The sequence below is a fragment of the Orbilia oligospora genome (assembly GCF_000225545.1).
Source record: "Orbilia oligospora ATCC 24927 unplaced genomic scaffold scaffold00097, whole genome shotgun sequence".
NCBI classification, from domain to species: Eukaryota; Fungi; Ascomycota; class Orbiliomycetes; order Orbiliales; family Orbiliaceae; genus Orbilia; species Orbilia oligospora.
This window is the reverse complement of record NW_011645654.1, coordinates 1514344-1534830: the sequence shown is the minus strand read 5'-3', so window position 1 is coordinate 1534830 and position 20487 is coordinate 1514344. Positions and strand designations below refer to the sequence as shown.

Sequence of the window (20487 nt, the reverse complement as noted above, 5' to 3'; positions counted from 1 at the left end):
AAAATAAAAAATTCAGATTTTTTTGCAAACCAAAACCTTTCGCCAAACATTTCAGTTTCTTGACCGTGACTAGGTTGCTTCCATCTATGGCATCGAGCTGCGATTCCATCTTTTAACTGTCGCATTCGATACCGCTCGAATCGCATACTCCGGTACTGACACTTCGACTATAATAAAAATCTTATAAGTGCGATACCAATACCAATACCTGCTATAATGGCGTCGACGCTTGCCTCGCAGCTGCAGTCCCTGCAGAAGAACCGTCCATCCACCCTCTCATCGACTGTCGACCCAAAGGCTCTTCGAAAACTCCATTCCGTATCGCTGCTATTTACCCCAGAACATGCGGCTACACAGGATTTTGATACCATATATTCCATCTGTTACGAGGGATTTGAAGAACTTTGCTCGCTTGACCGACGATTTGCGGTCTTCGAAAGATCCTTATTCAGCGAACAGAGTGTTACGGTTGATAGAGACACATTGAGCAAAGCAGACAATGAGAAACTTGATGAGAATGTCAAGAGTTTCCTGGGGCTGTTGGGAGCATGGGCTTTGGTTAAGAGTGGGGTGAAGGCTTTGGAATGGCTGGTTAGGCGGTTCAGGTAAAGCTCTCGCTGAGTCTACTTCGTCTATCACAATGATATACTAACGCGATACTACAGAGTACACTACCACAATAGCTCATTATTGATCCTTACCTTTTTGCCGTATCACCAACATCCATTCTTCCTTCGGTTGCTATCAATCCTTCCACAACCATTGCCGGATGCATTCAAATTTTTGACATCATACCGCAAATCAATTGGCACCCCTATCCCACGTTCAGTTTTGATCCAAAGTCTCACTACCCGTCCAGTGGTCTTCGACCTACTCGCCCAGCATGTAACCTCCATCATCAAGGCAGGGTACGGCCATGCTACCCTGGCCCGCTTCTGGTCTGCATTATCAGTCGAAACCCTAGGCGCCATGTTGGACCGAACCGCGACAAAATCTCGAACTGGTATTACTGAGGATGATGTGGCTAGGCAGATGCTCCCTATTATTGCCGATTCGCTACAGGCTGGCAAACGCATGTCGGAATTCCAGATTGGGACATACATGTTGTTAAGTTTGTTGGCTTCACGGGTGGTCCTGGAAGATAGTGTTCTCTGTGCGACTATGGAGAGTGTGGCTGCTAGCTGGAGTGCTGAAACTGTAGCGCCTGCGATTGCTGCTTTGTCGCTTTTGAGTCAGCAAAGGGAGGGGTTCGCGCCTGTTGCGCCCGCTGGGGTCGCAGTAGCATTTTTGAAGGTGGAGAATGTAGCAGATAAGCTACTAGCTTTGGGAGAGAAGTATAGGGTCGATAAATTGGCGGTGGGGCTGTGTTTGGCCGTTGTGGAAACTGAGAAATTGTGGGGCTTTAAGTCTTGCTCGTTTGTGAAGGCTATTTTTGAGAAGGGAAGAGTTACGGAAGGTCAGAAAGAAGCTATTATGCACAGTCTTATTGAAGCAGTTTTGAAGACCAGTGGAGCTGAAGGACCTTTGAAAGATTTATTGGGTGTTTTCAAGGAGAACGAAGTCCTCATTAAAGTATTGAAGGGCCGGGATGATGAGCTAGAGAGATTGGAACTGAGTTTAGGTATGGTTCTTGTGGAGGATCCGCAGGGCGAGATGAAGAGCATTGAGGCTGCCCCCGAGTCGAAATCGTCAGACGAAGAGAAGTTGAAAGCGCAGGAACCAAAAATCCAGGAGAAATTTGATGCCACAATCACAGCACTCCCCGAGACGACTAAGGAAGTCTCGTTTCTGCAGTCTGTTGAATCGACACTCTATCCGTTGCTTTGTCAAGCACTTCTTGCTGCTGCCGCGAATAAAGAGAAGCTAGTCCCGGCGCTCTTCTCCCACCCAGTCTTAGCATCGTCGACTCTCCGAACAACATTTATTATTCGGTTCTCGTTAGACGGTTTCCCCGTAGTCGCCAAAGAGGCTGCCTTGGAAGTTTTGAAGGAAGATATTAAGAATGCCGATGTTGCAGATTACCAAGCACTTCTGCCATATCTTATGGCCATTCTCCTTGATGCCTCCCAGCGGGTGAGAAGAGCGGCGATTATTTGCATAGCAGCAATTTACGCCAAGTATAAATCTGTGGACAAGAAGGCTCGCAAGTCAACTACGCCGGAGGTATGGGCTAAGAAGGATATCTATGGGCCTTCTAGCGAACAGGTTAAATGGATATCCTTCGAGGAGCTCTACAAGTTCGTTGATGCGATATCATCGTCAGGAGTTGAAGGGTGCATGCTTGACAGCACTCAGATCATTAGGTCTTTTGCGACAGCTGTGGGCTCTCTGAAGACTGCTATAAAGAAGAGCATTCTGGCATATATTGCTAGCCATGTTTTAAGCACGCCTCAGTTGCATATCAAGACCGCATTACTGTCCTTGATCAACGGAGTTTCTGGAAGCACACGTACTGACTTACTCCTACCGCTATTTGTATGGTGGAAGAAGGCAGTGGAGACGAAGGAGGTGTCCGGAGTTGCGCCAGTGGAAATCCAAAAATTCCAGGACCAGCTTATCAATGGCGTCGATGTCAAGGACCATGGAGATGGAGTGAACGCTTTGGTCGCTGTTATCAAATCCAGCTCTACTGATCCCGGAAAGAAAGAATTTGCTTCCAAGGCTTCTGCCAGACTACAAAAACTGTGGAATGATGGCCTCCGGGCAGAAGTCAAGCCTGTTTTGGCCATGTCCTTGATCAAGCTGATCGTTGGAACTAGACAGCCCGACCTCCATGACATTGTTTCGTCAGAAGCACTTCAGATCCTGAGGAACGTCACGCTTACATCTGAAATATACACTGCCTTTATTAACGAAGTTACACCCGACCACCCAGCCGACAACCTCCGCTCGAATGCCAGAAGGAAAAGGTCATTCAGCCGAGAGGTTGAGGCTCGACTTCCACAACATATGAAGGAGCTTACCATCGTGCTTGAGCTCTTGGAAGCGGATCTGCCTGAGCGTTTCCCAGATCTTCTCCCACTAATGTTTACGGTTCTCGGGAGGGCCTTGGAATACGCAGAAGCAGCCCCAGTGGGTGGCGACTACATGATCCAAGTTCTGCTCAGCTGCCTCACTGCTATAGTTACCGGCTATAAACAACAACATCCAGGCCAAGTTCTCGACACGAACAGTGTACGAGCCGATCTTATTGTTAATTGCATACGGTCTACATCGAGCCCTCAACTTCAGAACAGCGCACTTCTCCTCATCGCCACTCTTGCAGATACTGCGCCAGACGTTGTTCTCCATAGTGTTATGCCAATTTTCACATTTATGGGAGCTAATGTCCTCAGTCAGGATGATGAGTACTCTGCTCATGTTATTGAACAGACTATTCATAGAGTCATTCCACCACTCCTGGAATCCTTAAGACGAGGTCATGTTAAGGATCCTGAAGCCGGTGTATCGGAAATCATGTCTAACTTCGTAGCGGCATTCCAACATGTCCCTGCTCACCGAAGGATGAAGATGTATCTATCGTTGAGCCAGAGTATGGGGACTAACGAATACCTCCATGCTCTACTGCTTTTGCTTGGTGAGAAATGCTATGAAGAGAAAATGGCAGGGAGACACATGGCAGTTACGATCGCTGAGTTTTGTGAGAATTTCTGTGCCGGATTCCCAGCCAGCGAACAAATGGGAGCTTTTGTGAAGTACTTGGAAGTTTGTGTGGATTTGGCGGGAGGTTCGCCGAAAAAACAGACTCTCCAAATCTTCAAGGAGAAGCAAATGAGCGAAGCGAAGAGAGCGGAGGTTGTTACCGCGCTTTTGGAGTTACTGAGCGTGATCCTCGGATCGAGGAAGTTGAAGAACTTGGTGTCGAGTGCACAAAAGGGGGCTGGAGAGGAAGTCGTTGTACTCAAAGGATGTTTCGTAGATGCCGTGAAGCAGTGCTTGCAGGCGGGTCAGTGGGGAGGAAAGGTTGCTACTGGTGAGGCTTCCAGTCAATATCGCGAACTCGAGGGGGAGACTAACTGTTATACAGCAGCGGAATCGTGCCTCAAGGCTCTTCTTGACTTACTTCCAATTCCACTTTTCGTCACTATCACGGGCGAGTTGGTCAAGGATGCGGCTTCGCCCTACCGTACCGGTATCTTGGCAACTTTCAAGTCGCGAATTACATCAGAAACAAAGAAGTCATCTCAAGACGCCGCATTGGACTTCTTGCCTGAATTGGCCTGTCTTCTTCAAGACGGTTCCGCGCCTCTCAACCTTAGGGCGGAGGCGGTTTCTTGCGTTACTGTTATCACTGACAAATATGGCAAAGAGAAACAAGACGCAATCGCTAACCTCCTCGACACTATTACTGGTGAGCAGGCATTCGGAAGCGACGACCAAGGGTTGCAGGTCCTCTCCATACTTTGTTTGATCTCTATGACGAAATGTCTCGGTGGTCGAATTATTCCGGCCCTACCCAAGATCGCACCCCCAGCTTTGGCATTGCTCGAGAAGGAACTCGAGCAGGAGACACCAATGTTCCTGGTTCATAATGCGGTGTGCCCACTGCTTGAGGACCTTGTCAAGACGATACCGAATTTCATGCAGAGTTATCTCGAGAGAATGCTTAAGGTTTCTTACCAAGCCGCCCTGAAAGGGCTCCAACTGAATGAAGTTAGTGATGACGAAGATATGGATGAGGATATAGCTGGACATTTGACTACAGCACCTACTGTCCGCGCTGAATTACTCTCCGCAGTAGCTAAGAAGATTGCTACCAAGCCTTTAGTGAAAGCTGTACTAGGAACCTGGACGACCGCCACAGAGTGCGGTGTACCGGCGTTGAAGCAGCTATTCACTCTACTAGCCAAGGCGATCGAACTTTGTCCTAAGTCAGAGTTTGGACCTATCCAGGACATGCTCTTCAAGGTCTTCCTTCTATCTTTTGATGTCCGGAATCTTGTGCTACCTTTAGCAGACGAAGAGGGGGTTAGAGAGGTCGAAGAGTTGATGTATAAGGCTATGCTGCAGATGGTGTTCAAGCTTAACGACAAGGTCTTCCGGCCTTTCTTTGGCCGATTGCTAAGGTTTTCTAGCGAGGTTGGCGGAGACAATGTGGAAGAGAGGAAGAATAGGAGGCTACAGACTTTCTATGGATTTTTCAACACGTTTTTGGAAGGACTGGGATCTATTGTTACCAACTACTACTCTCACGTGTTGGATAATGCCATTGGATTCCTGGAGTCCGTCAAGGAGCTCGCCGAGGCCGAGAAAGCCGGTGTTGAGAAGTTGTATTCACTAGTGATTACTTCCTTGACCAAGAGCTTTGCAAACGATCAGGACGAGTTCTGGCAGAGCCCCACAAATTTCGAAAAAATCCAACCAGTTCTAATGGGACAATTGGAACTCGCGCATGGTGGTGAAGAGGAAGAAAATCTCCCAATATCAACTCTTGTCGTCCAAGCCGTCGGTGAATTGTCGATGGCAGCGCATACTGATGACCACGACAAGATTATCAACTCCGCTGTTCTGAAGGCAATGAGAAGTGAAGACGCTGATGTGAGACTTGTGGCGATTAAGATGATGGAGGAGTTGTATGAGAGGCATAAAGAAGAGTGGATAGGACTGTTGCCGGAAACTATGCCGGCTATCGCGGAGTTGATGGAAGATGATGTGGAAGAGGTCGAGAGGGAGGTGCAGAAGTTGATTGTGAAGATTGAAGAGTATTATGGGGAGAAACTAGAGACTTTGTTGACGTAAGTGGACTGGTCAACTAGTGTGTGTATAAGATGGTATGATGGGACGAGCATTTCATGTAATGATATCGTAGAGATTTTGATTATTTGTAAATTAATATTGTATTCAATTATTTAGTATTGACAACGCCTAGTGAATTATTCCTTGCTCGCGAGCAGCTTATTCTACGGGGGGTTATTCTCCACTCCCTCTATGAGCTAAACGTTGATAAACTTGCAAATTAAATAATTAATTGAAGATCTATATCGATCTAGAATTCGACTCGCTTTTGGTTCAAAATCTATACAAGAACTAAGAATAATTATATGAAATGATCAATATCGATATCATCTTAAGATCTTAAAACTTATAAATATAAAAGCAACCCGTCTCAAAAATTCGCATGATATCATGATATAATATAACCCAACCGCAGATGGTACGCATTAAATGGGGAAAAAAGAAAGATATATATGTATACTACAGTTTTTCTCCTCTATCTCCACTCTCAATTCCTCCTCTTCGAATTCATGAACTTTCCCCATGCATGCATGATAACATTGCAATATATTAATATCGTTATGCGTATATAAATGTTTGTATATATATACTGCCCCCCTGTATAACTTTTTATTTTACTACCTTCTTTAACAAGATGCTCTTATCAAAAAAATTTTCGCGCGGGGGCTACGTAGCTTATAGGCGGTTGTGTTTTTTTGTTCTTTTTTTTTTTTTTTTGTAAAACAAAAAAATATGTCTTCCTCTTTCTGCAGAATAGGAATGATAACGTCGCAAAGGGGGGAAAAGGGGGGTAAAATAATGGAGGGGCATCCTTCAATGGTTGAAAAGAAAGATTGATAGAGAGTGGAAAGAAGAGAAGGGAGGAGGAGGAGGAGGAGGAGGAGGAGGTGAGGGGAAAGGTGAGGAGAAAGGATAGGAAAGATAGAAAGAGTAAGAGAAAAGGAACTAAAAAGGAAAAATAATAATAGGTCCTAGCTACATACATGAAGTTGATAAAGGTGAACATTGGAAATGGGCATACAGTCGTGACACAAATCAAAGAAACAACCAGCGGTGACGGTATCATGCGATTCAAGTTATTTTTCCCCGTCTATCATGAACAAAAAAAGGCAAAAAAAAAAAAGTGAGGTCGTAACAAAGAGAATGGAAAAACAACATCAAAGACGTGTAAAGAATAGAAGGACAGTAATAACAGAAAAGGAGTATCTTGCTGTTGCCGTATAAAAATCCCATTATTTTTTCCCCACGTATGCACACCGATACAAAAAAGTTTTTTTCTTTTCCTCATCAAATTCGCTATGTCAGTTAATATCTTTCTGTCTTTCTTTCAGGACTTTTTATCGTACAACACGTTTTAAGTAAAAGGAAATAAAGGAATGGTTAAATAAAGTTGGAGGACAGAAGAGAAGAATAAGCCAAGGGAGTTGCCTCAATATTGGGGCTATCAAATAAATCGGGAGTAGACTCGGTTTGACGAAGCTGAGGTTATAATGGCCTAACAATTAGTGATAAGAAAAGGCGTACTGGGCAGAAATCGAATTCTCGTTTGATCTATTAGCCCAGGAAGGAGTGTAGTGCGGCTGGCCCACAGAGGCATCCTAAACCACGTATGTTGCGCGGAGCTTCTCCTGTGTTTTGAGGGGTAGTTTGGTGAAAAAACTTTGCCAGTCCGCAATGATTTCTTTGTACTTATCGATAACCTACGGTATAATTGTTAGTCTTCCAGAGGGTTTAGGGGTTAGTTAGATTGTGTGGTTCTTACTTGTTGGAATAGCATGTGTAACTGCTTAGAGGCATTAACGTATTTAGCGATAGACCCGAAGAGTACATCCACACAATCCTCAAGAGCTTGTGGGTTGGTAATAGTGATCATTGCAAGCCCACAAAAGGCAGTATCCTTCTCATCGGTTTCCTGAACTCTTGCCAATGTATGAAGGAAAGGTTCAGCGAAGGTGGCAAGATGCGGGGCTAGCTCGTCGTGGCATCCGAGTCCAAGTCGACCAAGAGCAATTGCCGCGTTTTCCGTGAGACTGGCAGGAATGTCGGGAGTCTGGACGACTGCAAGGAGCCTAGTAAAGAGTCGATCCACATACGGCGCCATTCCGGCTCCGCCCTGTCGGGCCTTTTGTAGAGAGATCTCGCCGCAAGACCAACAAGCGTTATTTATTACGCTATAGGCGGTGTCGGGTTCATCGTCTACATCGATTTTAGAGAGATCAAGCTCTTCAATCAGAAGGCCCATGACCTGAGGGAGGACCGGGTCTAGCTCGCTAAACACGTAGATTGAACAGTCTCCTAAAAGTGCGTATGCTGACTGCTTCACCTCATTATTTGAATCGCTGAGGCAAAGAGTAAGCATTTGGAAGAAACTCGGCTTCGCGGCATGAACGAGGGTTAGCGATTGAGAATGAAGAGCTTGAATAATAGCGCTAAGAAGGTCAAGAGAAGTAATCAAATAATCCTTGTTAGGTTCTTCCAAATCCGGATTTTGAAGATATTGGACTCCTTGTTCCAGATTTCGATGAATGAGGTGGAGGCAACGGAAGAAGATGTGCTGAGAATAAGGCTGGAACTCAGGGCCCATCGCTTGAGCGACAAAACTAAGACACTAAAGCCATGTTAGCGGATACCAAATGGAACTATGAATGGCGTATTACCTCGAGTAATGGGAACAGCTCCCGTTGGTCGTCCTGGACTTTGTGATACCTCTCGATCAGGGTCGGCATAAGCATATCCACAGCTGGACGCTCTGCAATTGCATGACCGACGTGTTCGGCAAGTGTCTGGATACAGTCATAGAGAATGTACATATTTCTGTCTTTGTACTTCCCGAAAGCAATCATGAAGACTCTGAGAATGGGCTCTAGATATGGTGCCAACTCCTTTTGAGCTTGCTCTTCTAGGAAAGCAAATGCGGATGCTCCTGCTTCTTGTACACGCTTGTTCCTGTCAAGCATTTTCTTCAAAAGACCGTCCATCATTGGCACAAAGTACCTTTGGCGGATCATAGGATCTGTTGGCGAAGCTGCCCATTTCGAGTACCTCCCGAGAGTCCAACAAGTGATTTGACGAACAAGTGGCTCCGAGTCGTTGAGAAGGCCGATTAGGAATGGGATCAACTTAGGAAGATGTGGAGTGACAGTATCCCAACAGCCATCTGCTACAGCACCTAATGATAACACGGCTGCTTCCCGGAATTGCCATTGAGGATGCTCGAGATTCTTTTGAAGATATGGGAGGATGATTTGGAAGATGGTGTCGTGGTAGACATTGGCGAGAACATCGAGAGCGGCAGCCGAGCACTTACGCAGATTCCATTTCTCTTCGGGGTTGCCACCCCCAAGGAAATCATCGTCTTCGATCTCGCCCTCACTCAAGTCATCATCATCATCTCCCATTTTATTCTGGTTGGCGCGGCTCTCAGAACCCTCTGGTATTTCACCATTGATGGTTCGGGCCTTGCTTTTGGCAAAAACTGGTTGAAGGTCCTCGGCCTTGTCCTCAAGTTCATCATCATCGCCCTGACCACTAAGCATCAACATGTCTTCTTCGCTATAAACCATACTAGAGAGTAAGGTGGGGATGATTTTGGGTAGGTAAGGTCCGATATCATTTTGGAGAACGTCATGTTCTCCAAGGGTAAGCCAAAATTCGGCGGCTTCTAAGGCAAGGTCTTCGTCGTCTCTGCGGTTCTGTTGAGCAACCATATAGTCAATGATGCCACCGAGATTCGGTCTTATCTTATCCGGTCGAATATCGACAATCTGAACCAACGAGCGACAGACAGCCTTTCGAACATCGTCAGATGGATCTTGGGCGAGCTGGGTAAGCACAGTAAGAAGGTCATCAATGTTCTCGACAATGGCCTGTGGCTTGCCAGGAATGAAAATGTTGATTGATGCGAGTGCAAGTGCTCGGATTTTGTCAGACCCGGCAGATGCGTATGTGAGTAGCTTAGGGATAAGGAAGCTGAGAGGGCGTTCCCCGTTATAATTAGTATCGAGGGTTTTCCTATCATCTTCACAGATCTTGTGAAGACAGCTCATGGCACCCTCTCGGGCCGGCATTGGGACATCTTTCCCGTCAATCAACCCTATTAAGGTGGCTAGAATCTCCGGCCATTGGAGGAGCCCAGCGCTTCGAAGAATCTCAGCTATGAGCGAACCAGTTAGGGATCTGATTTGGGGAGTCTGGTCCCCAAGTCCTTGAACGGTTGATTGCTTGACATAGCCCTGAGCGTCTGGCGACATGTGAACCCAAGCGTCTTTTAGATGGTTCTTGAGGAATATGCCTCCCGCCGATCGGGCACCGATGTACTCTGATGGTTGGTCATTTTGAGGCGGGTTGGGGTTGATGAGAATGTAGCACAGATAGTTGCAGATGTCCGGTGACCTCTTAGCTTGTTGGAGCATCTATAAAAGTCGGGACAGGCCAATGGAGGCAATTTCCGTTAGATAAGAGTATCCACGACAGAAAAAAAAGTCGAACATGACCCTCCAGCCAGTCTCCTTATGGGATTTTGGACAAGATTTCAAATGATGATGGTTATAAATTTTTCTCGTACCTCTCCAGCTCTTTTTCTTCTTTCGGCATCTGCCCCAATACTGTCCACCAGATATCCGACAAGCTGCCGTAGCGGCTCTTCCTGTGGTTGCCACTGCATGGTGGAAAGGAACGTAGGACAATGCAACCGGGAGTAAGGACGAAATAGGTGACTTAGTTGATGTTGTTTAAAGGAACGGTGTTGTAATCTTGAGAACCGTTTTTCTATGGCTAAGCTTGTTGCAGCTCTTTTTTCCTTAGATAAGATAAGCGGGAGCTTCAGCTGTCAAGCTACAGCCGATGAGAGGTTGTGGCTAGAACCTGCAGCCCTTCTAGCTTCAGACAGGTTTATGCTGCGGACTGGGTACGCAGCTGGGGGGGAAGCCCAGCCCACGGCGAAGGGAAAGAGGGGAGGGAAGGAGCGGTAGAATGGTGACGGACGATACTCTGCACTGACCAACAGCAAAATATGAAGAGAAGGAGCAGTGGGAGGAAGTCAAAAGACGAGATGGAAGATGAGAGCAGGCAGGTGGATGGATGGGTGGATGTAAGTAAGTAAGTCTGGGTGTGGGTGTAAGTGTAGGTGTAGGTGTAGGTGGTGTAGAGTAACGCTACGCTATTTTGTGTGGGCGACACTACAATACCCGCAGGATTTGTTGTGGTAAAAGCTCCAGCCAGTCTGTCTACCACCGAAAAAGACTCTCATACAATGGGACTTATATAAGTATTTCAAGGCTAGGAAGTACCTAAGTTTTTTCTCAACCACGCACGAGCCAGTTTCTTCCTCTCTGTATTTCTTCCTTCCCTCTTTCTTTCTTTTTTTTTGGGGTTAAGGTAGATTAAATTTTAAAACAAAGATACTTGGGAAGGAAGCACAGAGTTTTTCAGGCAAAATTTTTTGTTTCGTCGCTGGTCAGTGGCAGAAGTCAGCATAAAGCAAACAAGGCATTCGGGGGAGGGGAAAGCCGTTTTCTTGCCCCACTCCTCCTCACCCAGGTCTTCTCCACCACACTCTTTTGCACTGATAACGTACTTAAACGACAATAATAGCGATCGCCTGTACCAGTTTAATTACTTAAGCTGCGCTAGCTGAATCTGGAAAAAGTATCGAGCTGGACGCTCATGCAACGCACGCCGACCCGCTCGAGCTTAAATGTACCACAGTGGGGTCCGCGATGATGGACCGAGGCCAGCACGCCTTGGACTGAGAATGTTCCACTCCCGTATCGATCGATATCTATCTGCTGCTCCTCCTTTGTATGCTGTGAGCAAACTGTGTCTGAGCATATGGGATCTGAGGCATGAAACCGTGGAACTATAAGGTAGACAGGTGATAATTGTTCCAGTATCAGAACTTGCTGCCTTTTTCCACCCCTGTCCCCATGCGGGTTAGCGATTCTGACCACGGTTAAAACTGCTGTCTATGAACAGTCAGATCAGTTTGATGTTCCAGATTTGGTCCAGGTCCTTAAAATGTTTTTATTGCAGTCTGAAAGCGAACACTATGGGCTTTCAGTAAGGCCAGGTCTCGAAACTGTTTCCTGCAGGAACCCATACAAGTGTTAGGATCGAATCCTTCTGCCGTAAGCCTGACGCCTGCTTGGAAGTTAGTTAAATGATATTACTATGCTTGTCACAGGCCGAAATAAAATGTGATAGGTATGGGACTGGAGAAGTCATCCGATCGAAAATCAGGGAGGGTCAAACTCATACCACCCTTCAGGTTCTCGCTTGGGTTCCGCTAATAGCCTTTCAAAAAGAGGTACAATACAATGCTAAATTGTAATCTTCTCTCAATCAGGATATCGAAAATCGAGGGTGTAGATAGTCTAGGAATTGATTTCCGGCATTCACAGGGTGCAGGTACCCGCTGCTCGGAGTCGATATTGGCCACGATGCGTACCCTTAATCCTTGCCCTTGGACTTTTCTGGGCTCCTTTGACTGGTATATAGATACTCCGATTAAGATCCGTAGAACGAAGATTATTTCAGGGAGCAGTGTCGGAATAAACAGAATCGCGAGAGTTTGAACTCGAAATTCCGGGGTTATATATTGGAGACACCTTGGGTCGTGTAGCTTCTGCACCCAGTCGGTCGCGTTCGGGTGGTATTTCAAACCTGGGATAAAGTGGAGTGACCTTTGCAAGCCGAAGCCTCTGAATAAATCTGCTAGCTATCCAAGAATAATAACTGTAGAAGGAAATAGCTAGCCTCAGCAGGGCTATGTCGCCTTTATGAGCACCAGCTGGTCAGCTATTGCCTGGATAATGTTAATTAGTAATGCGAGGATACCGAGACTATTGGTGATTCTGCGCACATACCATTGGTATCGAACCAGCTAACGAGCTCAAGATCCGCTTTGGCTTCTACTACCGTAGCTATAGTCCGAGTACTCTTATCTCCATACTATTCGATGATATTGATTGATACGATGAACAAAGTCTCACAAGCCCCGTTCACTGGTGCATCTGCATACAAATCGTGTTGCATTTGCGAAGTTGTAGCTCCAGCGAGCTCCAGCTAATCAACTGCAGCATTCGATCTCCAAGGTCAATGCCGGCTTCGGGGGGTGACTAAAGCCTCCATGTCGTATATTGTTACTTCATTAAAAAAATGTGAAAGAACTGCATTGAATATGCTTGGATCGCGGAGCATAGCGACATTCCATCGTGAGCTCGAGAAATCAATCCGGCCAGCAGTTGGGAACATGTTGACAATAACTGGGACCTGCTCAATGCGGTCAGAAGCATCGGACTTCATTTCGGGAGAAGCAGAAGGAAAAAACTTCCAAAGTATAATTCTGGTGCATCAATGACAAGTTGAATCTAACATGTGGTCGTATCCTCGCGATTGGTGTACGTAGTTTTCAAGTTAGCGGTAGGGTATGAATGCATGATATTCTTCGATCCAACATCAAGGTCTCTGGAAAGAGCCTCCTACGAAGTAGGTATTTATATATTCGTTTGTATAGATACGTCAAGAAAAGAGCACACCAAGATCAAGAGGAGCATACCCCTGAACCTTCGAGTATTCATTCAAGATCGATATCACATATATGAATCTCGCTTCTGAAAGTATTGTGGTTTAACGAAGGTGCACATAAGTTTTAGACTGTATACATATACAATCGAGTGTCTACGGGCCCACTTCCAGAATTCTACGAGTTCTAGAACGTTGAGAATTCGACTGCATTTCATCTTTTCGATAGGATAATTTATTCACGATTCTAGCAAATTTAAATATAAGACCGTCTTCTTTTTTCTAAAAAAAAAAATGTATACACCTCTCCCGGGTGGCGGCTTTGTGCAGTTGAAATTCGTATTTGTGTATCTGTGTCATCACCGACTGCGGGATCTCGCTACTATCGTTTTATGAGTCCAGCAGCTGGGAATTTCCCTTTTTCAAGATGTCAAGGTGGCCGTCCTACGACGGCAGGTAGCGAATGGTACCAGCGGCTGCAGGGAAACCGTGGCTTCCTGCCGGCTTGTAGAATATTACGAGCCATAGTACTCCCACGTTAAAGTGCCATTAGGCCTGAGAATGAGACTGAGGTAATGTTCGGCTTGGTCGGGGTACACAGCAGACTGTATCACGCCTAAGTATCAAGCCATAGAACCATGAGGGTATGTATCACAACCACTAGCTAGCACCAAAGAATTGTAGGATCGATTTGGCATTTTAGAGTTTAAATTGATACTATCATGAAGAAGTAATTTTAAATTTTTTGATACATCTATTATCCATGCGCGCGATAGATTTAATATCCATAGCCCACTGAAACCGCACTGAATTGAAATAATGAGTTTTCGGTTGAGAATCTCTAAATAAAAAAACGCTATTAGTATCTCCACCTCTAGAAAAGTACGTAAATAAATGTATGATATCGAAATAAAGTTTCTGTGCATACTATACACCGCCTTTGTCCTACTACAACAGTTCCCGCTTTTGCCACGTTTCTTTTCCTTGGTGCTTTCTACTTCCGGATCTTTCCGGCTGGCTTCATTTCGAGTTTACCATTCACATCCTCATTCTAAGCTGTTAGATCGTTTAGGATACCTAGTATGTACGGATGGTTTCTTTGTATTTACGCATCCTCGGCATACTATATATATAGAGCATACTCAATTGCAAGTTTGCGTACTATAATATCAATTTCTTCGCGGGTGGTAATATAATTTTTGATAAAAGGAATCAAAGCTTTTTATCTAATCAAATGAATTTTAAAACTCTGCTAACTCCGATTAACCATGGCCGATTATCGGAATAACTACCTAGGTAATATCAACCAGTCAGGCGCAGTACGCATATTGGAATATATTAATACAACGGTATTATGATTATATATATTAACCGTAGATAAAAGAAATCTGTGGAACCCAACGAATTCTAGATCCATGGTACTCCTTGAAATTCGAGTAGATACATGTACAGCAAATCATACTGAATCGGGCCAGTTGCACATGAAGCTCCACCAGACTAGCTTATTGGGTTCGCGCATACATATGCATGAAAATATATAGCAAGTTAACAATCTTTTGGCTCTATGGATCGAGGATAACTTCCATGACAAAGGATTTTCGACATTACAAGACTACGAATATAATATGATTGGCTCCGTGGACTTAATAATGCCTGATTACGCAAACACGCAAACCCATGTGCATTAAATGCTTATATCCTGTCTAGAATTTAATTTATGATCACAAGCCCAGACACAATCTCCAAATTCAGGCATCTACTAGGGAAACTACCATGGGACGGTGCATAAACCCAATTCTTGGCGAAGCCTCCCCTCTGTAAAAAAATTTGAAAATTGAAAAAATACGAGCCAACTCAAGGCTGCATGTAATCGCGCAAACTACATGTTACACAGAAAGAGGTGATAACGGACCCAAGCACTGCATGGCATTAGCTTACTGCACGCCTTGAATTGTTCTAAGGACACTGAGACACGTATCCAACGAATCAAAGTCAATTCGTATCAATATCTTTCGCCATTATCTACCACCATCTCGAGATTATTGCATTAAAACGACTGCGTGATGCAGCTAATGCAGCAGCAGCAGTAAGATACCGATGTTGTATTTTTGGGTCAAAGTTGTGTTGCTTTGGTTCGAGGCAAATCTTGCCGGGTCTGTTTGCATTGAGGTGTGGGGCGAGCTAGTCTTGATTGCCAACGGATAGCAGCAGACGCTGGAATGCGAACGCCTCGTTCTCCAGGCGGTTTGATGCCTTTATGCTGTGCAAGATGGACTCGGATTATTATGCGAAATAGATCATGTTGACTGATCGTATCACAATTACCTAGGTGATTCTGTTTGGTGGGGTTTCATCCTATTCTTTTCTCTCAAAGGATCTTAGGATCACGCCTACGCAAGTGAAAAGAGCCATGCAATAGTGATGACACCTGTGACAACTAGAGCACTTCCCATCGTCACAGTATGCAAATCCTTCATTTATTATTCGTCATGACTTTTGAAGAAAAATTATATACTATGAAAGAAATGGAGCACAGAAATATTGCTCATCTCATCGAGAAAGGAAAGGTAAAGGAAAACAGGGTATTAAGCAGACGTTTAATAGAAGAATCCCAAGACCTTTCCGGCAACGTGTTTTCTCCTGGCCTCCTCGTGGTCCATGATACCGGCGGAGGTGGTGAGGACGATGAAACCGAACTGACGGGATGGCAACAGGTTGACAACCCACTTCTCGAAGTCACCGATGCGGACGTTGTAGCGGGGGGAGATGACACCGCACTTGTTGAGACGGCCGTTAAGCTGGATGACGATCTTGCCGGAGCGGTGGTCATCGACTTCCTCGAATTCACCGATGTATCCTGTTTTTATGACCATATCAGTATCAAATGGTCTTGCAAACTCGAAGAGCGAACTGCTTGGAAATGAATGTTCAAGAAAATAAACGATGTCAAATATGGAAAAAAACAAGACAACGTGTAAGAAGGATTCCCGAAGAGAGCTACCTTTCCCCACCAAAAAACCTCGCCTTCTTACAAATGCGAGGAAAAGGAAAGAAAAAGGCGACTCTCAGATTGATATTCCGAGAACTTAAAGGACAAGGGCCGTGGAGGCATTACAAGAGGGCCAATCGTCTAGTTATCATCTCGGGGAGATTTGGGGGGGATTCCTTGTTCAAACGCGATTGCAGTTTTGATACGTTATAGAATCATGAGCGGAATTTAAGAGGGGTCGAGCTTACCATGCTTCTGCATGACGGACAAGAACTTGACGATGACCTTGGAAGCAGGTCGGATCATGACCTGACGCTTTCCGGCCTTTTCGGCATTGTTGATCGACTTCAAGCAGTCGTTGAGAACCGAGGTCTTAACCATTTTGGCGGTAGGAGTTTAGAAGACGTGAAAGTCAAAAGCAAAAGCTATCCGGGATCGCATGTTAGTTTCAGGATCATTCCCATTTTTTCATTTTTTTTTCACTTCCAAAGCAAAACCATCATGAGTGCCTTTACGTGTCGAAGGGCATCCCATCAATAGAAAATTTGATCGAGATGCCAATCATCAACATCGAAGAAAGGTTCAAGAGGCCGTCTTGCGGTATCAGAGAAGAGTTGGGCTCTTCCCTGATCAGACCAAGACTCGACCCTGACTAAAAATATTGTCCACTCGTTTTGATCCGCCTCATGAAGAGAGCGTGGTTGTAGATGTTTCCGTACCTTATACGTGAGGGAGGATTTTGGAGAGGTGGTAGACCGTAGTAGTTGCTGGCAGGTATCGTGATGTCGTGAATTGAGGATGGAAAAGAAGCTTCGCTAAATGTTGAAAAGATCAAAATTGAAATTCAATTGTGGTTTGACAAGGGCCTGGAAAATTGTGCCCTAATCCAAAGGCTAGTCCTATTTGGGGGCAATCAAAAAGAAACAAACACCAGAAGACGACATCAACACAAATTCGGTCTTGGCATTTGTAGCTGCTTGCTTCCTTCGACAGTAAGGTTCCAATTCCAGGCCAGAAAGATAACATGAGCTACTGGGCTATCTGGCTGCCCATTTGTGGCAGAAACAGATTCGAGGATACGAGGTACCTAGTAAAGTCTAGGGCAGGAGATTGCAACTAACAACAGAGGGAGTCCTCCAGAAGCAAGTTGCGGTATAAGTCGCTGCCCGTTGTACATGCGCTCATTCCTATATTGAATTCTTGGTAAATATGAATGAAATCGCTTTCGGGTTCTCGTCAAGCACCCTCTTGAGGATTTCGTCTTCAACAATAGGCAGTTGTTCCTCCCCTTCCTCTTCTTCGCCATCACCATCTTCCTCGCTCCCTACCGGTTGTTTGGACGAAGAAACACGAGTCTCGCTCTTAGGAATTTTGTCAGGGTTGATATGCGAGAACTCAAGCAGTGCCTTCATCCTCTGCCTCGCTTTTGAAGTTGCTTTCCTATAAGCTTCCTCCTGCTTGTCCATATCTACAGCTGACGCCCTTGTCCATCCGGTCATTTGAATCGGTTCGTCTTTTTCATCCTCTTCGTCGTTTTCAATATCCTCACTAGGGGGCTCGCCGATCTCCCCACATTCGCACCCCAGCAAGTCGTGGGTGTTACATGTTGTTTCAGTATCAAGCCCGAACAGATCCTTTAGTTCAGCTGATGTGAAGTTGGACCCTCCAGCCTTCTGGTCCATCACCGAATCCGCAAGACCCTGTTTTGTGATTTGCCTTTGGTATATTTTTTCGTCAATGCACCCGGTAGTTATCATACGATAGATGTATACATGAGACTTTTGCCCGTCTCTGTGGACTCGCGCCATAGCTTGAAGATCTGTTGCAGGGTTCCAGTCCGAGTCGAAAAGGAATAAACGTGATGCACCAATGAGATTAAGGCCCGCTCCGCCGCTTTTGGATGATAAAAGGAAGGCGACTGGAATAAATGATTAGCTAGCAGTAGGCGAGGGACGTAAACAGGGATACTTACAAGCGACATCAGAGCTAACACGATTAAATTTGTCGACAAGGTCCTGTCGTTTATTTGTTGGTGTCTTGCCATCGAGCCTCAAATGATGAAATCCCTTTGAGTTAAGCATTCTCTCGAGGATATCTAACGTCGATGTGTAGTTCGAAACTAGCACTACTTTTTCTTGGGTTGTTTCCTTAAGCGTCACTAGCAATTTTTCCAGAACCTTTAACTTGCCAGAGCTATTGCTATTGACAAGAGCTGATCCTGCTACCTTCGCTTCCTCAAGAATTGAGTTCGACAATTTGGCCTCGTCATCTTCTTTGCCCTTCGGCTTGAGAAGCGAAGTTGAATTGCACACTTTCTTGAGTAGTGTGATAAGTTGTAACGCAGTATCCATGCTTCCCATTTGTCGCTTTGCAACAGAGGTATTAATGATGGCTTGATATAGTTCGAGTTGCTGCTTCGTTGGCCGACAAAACAAAACTACATCTGTCTTCGGCGGGAGGTATTTCGTCAAGATTTTTGCAGTTCTCCGAAGTACAAACTTATTCATTAATTCTGCGAGTGAAGCTTTTCGGGCATTCCCAAGTTCTTTATCCGCCTTTAAAGCCTCGGGTTGCTGGCTTTTGACTATAGGATTCTCGAACTGTTTTTTAAAAGTACTGTAGTTTTCCAGAATCCCAGGGTTCACGAAGTCAGCCATGACAAAGAATTCTCGAAGGTCGTTTTGCAAGGGTGTTCCACTGAGAACAACTCTCCGTGGCGTCGCTAGAGATCGAATGGCTTGCGCAGATTTGTTCTCTGCTGTTTTGAGCCGGTGCCCTTCGTCAGCGATAATTATATCAACTTGACACTGCTTAAGTTTGTCTTGGATACTTCGTAGCCTTTCATAGCCAACGATCATCACGTTGTATACTGGGCCATGTGTGAAGTCTCTAACGTTGCTCTTCCCGTCTGCTACGAAAACGTGGATCCGCTCGTTTCCTAACCATTTTTTGAACTCTCGCCGCCAGTTGTTGATTAAAGAGACAGGGCAGACAATCATAGCTTTCTTAACAACTGGACCTTGGTTGTAAATGGGGTTTTGCTTCAGAAGCGTCCATAGAAGAGCAATCGTCTGTAGAGTCTTCCCAAGGCCCATTTCGTCAGCCAAAATTGCACCCCGACCTTCATATGGCCGCATCCCCATAACTGCTTCGTAAAGAAATGAAACACCTTCGCGCTGGTGAGGACGGAGGTGCCGAGATATGATAGGATCCACGACAACATCAACTACTGTCTTATTTTTTGAAGAAATTTCTAGTCGTTTCATAACTAATGCCCCTTCGGCGCTCGGATCGAACCTCGCCACCGGCTTTTGGGGATTTATCTTCGTAACCGTAGTTCCAGACAATAGTGGAGGTTTGAAAGTACTCCTGGCATAGAGTTCGGTCGTAGGGATAGTTGGTTCTGCATCCGTTTGTTTCCCTTTGGATTTTAAGAATGGCTTACCAGCCATGAAGTCGGACTTCGGCAGGATCGAGTCGATTTCAACCTCTTTCCCGCCTAGGCTAATAACGTCTCCTTCTACCGGTGTTTTTGAGACCCTGCCAGTAGCAATATCCCGTCCGTTTACATCCTGCAAAGTAGCATTCCCATTTACAATGGCCAGTACACCATCTCCATCCCACGTTTTGTGTTTCCGCGCCTGAAATTTGCGCCTACAATATAATCAGCAAATGGAACAGCCTCGATATAATAACAAAACACTCACCATAAAACATTAAAGTAATATCTGCCATTTCCATTGTCAGAAACCGATATCGGTCCCGCTTTTTCAGCCACCCCAGGAGGATTTGATACTGGGATCAAAGGTTTGCGTATGATTGTTGGAGGATTGAATCGAGACCCAGGGCCAGCTGTTATCCTAGACGAAGGCAGCATTTTTCGAGCCCCATTAGAGCTCTGCGACGATCGCCCACCATCTAAATCAGCACTCTTTTGGCTACTGCTTAGTGGCTCTAGTTTAATCCTCTTTTTTGAAGGTTCTGAATTGGTATTATCAGTCGTTGGAGCTGTTGGAGGCCTTTTTAGAAGCGGTGGTATGAACTTCTTGCGGTACATCCTGTATATGCTTGTCACTGTTAAGTTTAGGTGATTCTTAAACAAATGTTAGTATAGTTGTGGAGGGGGCATTTGGGAAGACGCGAGGACCTACATAGGAAGACGTGTTGTTTGGTCATTGCCAAGCTAATCATTTACACCACATCGAAGAATACTGCTGACTCAGCAGCTAATCGAAGGTTGC

The 20487-nt window shown here is 45.4% G+C and overlaps 4 protein-coding genes across 4 annotated transcripts; 1 reads left to right on the top strand and 3 right to left on the bottom strand.

Moving 5' to 3' along the window:
* Positions 1 to 216: 216 nt before the first annotated feature.
* Positions 217 to 5960, top strand: AOL_s00097g455 (uncharacterized protein; the record flags this gene model as incomplete). Its single annotated transcript, XM_011126288.1, has 3 exons — positions 217 to 605; positions 666 to 5735; positions 5870 to 5960. The coding sequence occupies 3 exons, from the start codon at positions 217 to 219 to the stop codon at positions 5958 to 5960; spliced, it is 5550 nt and encodes a 1849-aa protein (XP_011124590.1).
* A 1374-nt stretch (positions 5961 to 7334) lies between these two features.
* Positions 7335 to 10399, bottom strand: AOL_s00097g454 (uncharacterized protein; the record flags this gene model as incomplete). The annotated part of the gene is made up of 4 exons (XM_011126287.1): positions 7335 to 7436; positions 7499 to 8344; positions 8394 to 10148; positions 10301 to 10399. The coding sequence occupies 4 exons, from the start codon at positions 10397 to 10399 to the stop codon at positions 7335 to 7337; spliced, it is 2802 nt and encodes a 933-aa protein (XP_011124589.1).
* Positions 10400 to 15854: 5455 nt separating this feature from the next.
* On the bottom strand, positions 15855 to 16627 carry AOL_s00097g453 (uncharacterized protein; the record flags this gene model as incomplete). The annotated part of the gene is made up of 2 exons (XM_011126286.1): positions 15855 to 16114; positions 16495 to 16627. The coding sequence occupies 2 exons, from the start codon at positions 16625 to 16627 to the stop codon at positions 15855 to 15857; spliced, it is 393 nt and encodes a 130-aa protein (XP_011124588.1).
* An 806-nt stretch (positions 16628 to 17433) lies between these two features.
* Positions 17434 to 20303, bottom strand: AOL_s00097g452 (uncharacterized protein; the record flags this gene model as incomplete). Its single annotated transcript, XM_011126285.1, has 3 exons — positions 17434 to 18164; positions 18219 to 19900; positions 19954 to 20303. 3 exons carry the CDS (start codon positions 20301 to 20303, stop codon positions 17434 to 17436), a joined length of 2763 nt encoding a protein of 920 aa, XP_011124587.1.
* Between the last annotated feature and the right edge of the window lie 184 nt (positions 20304 to 20487).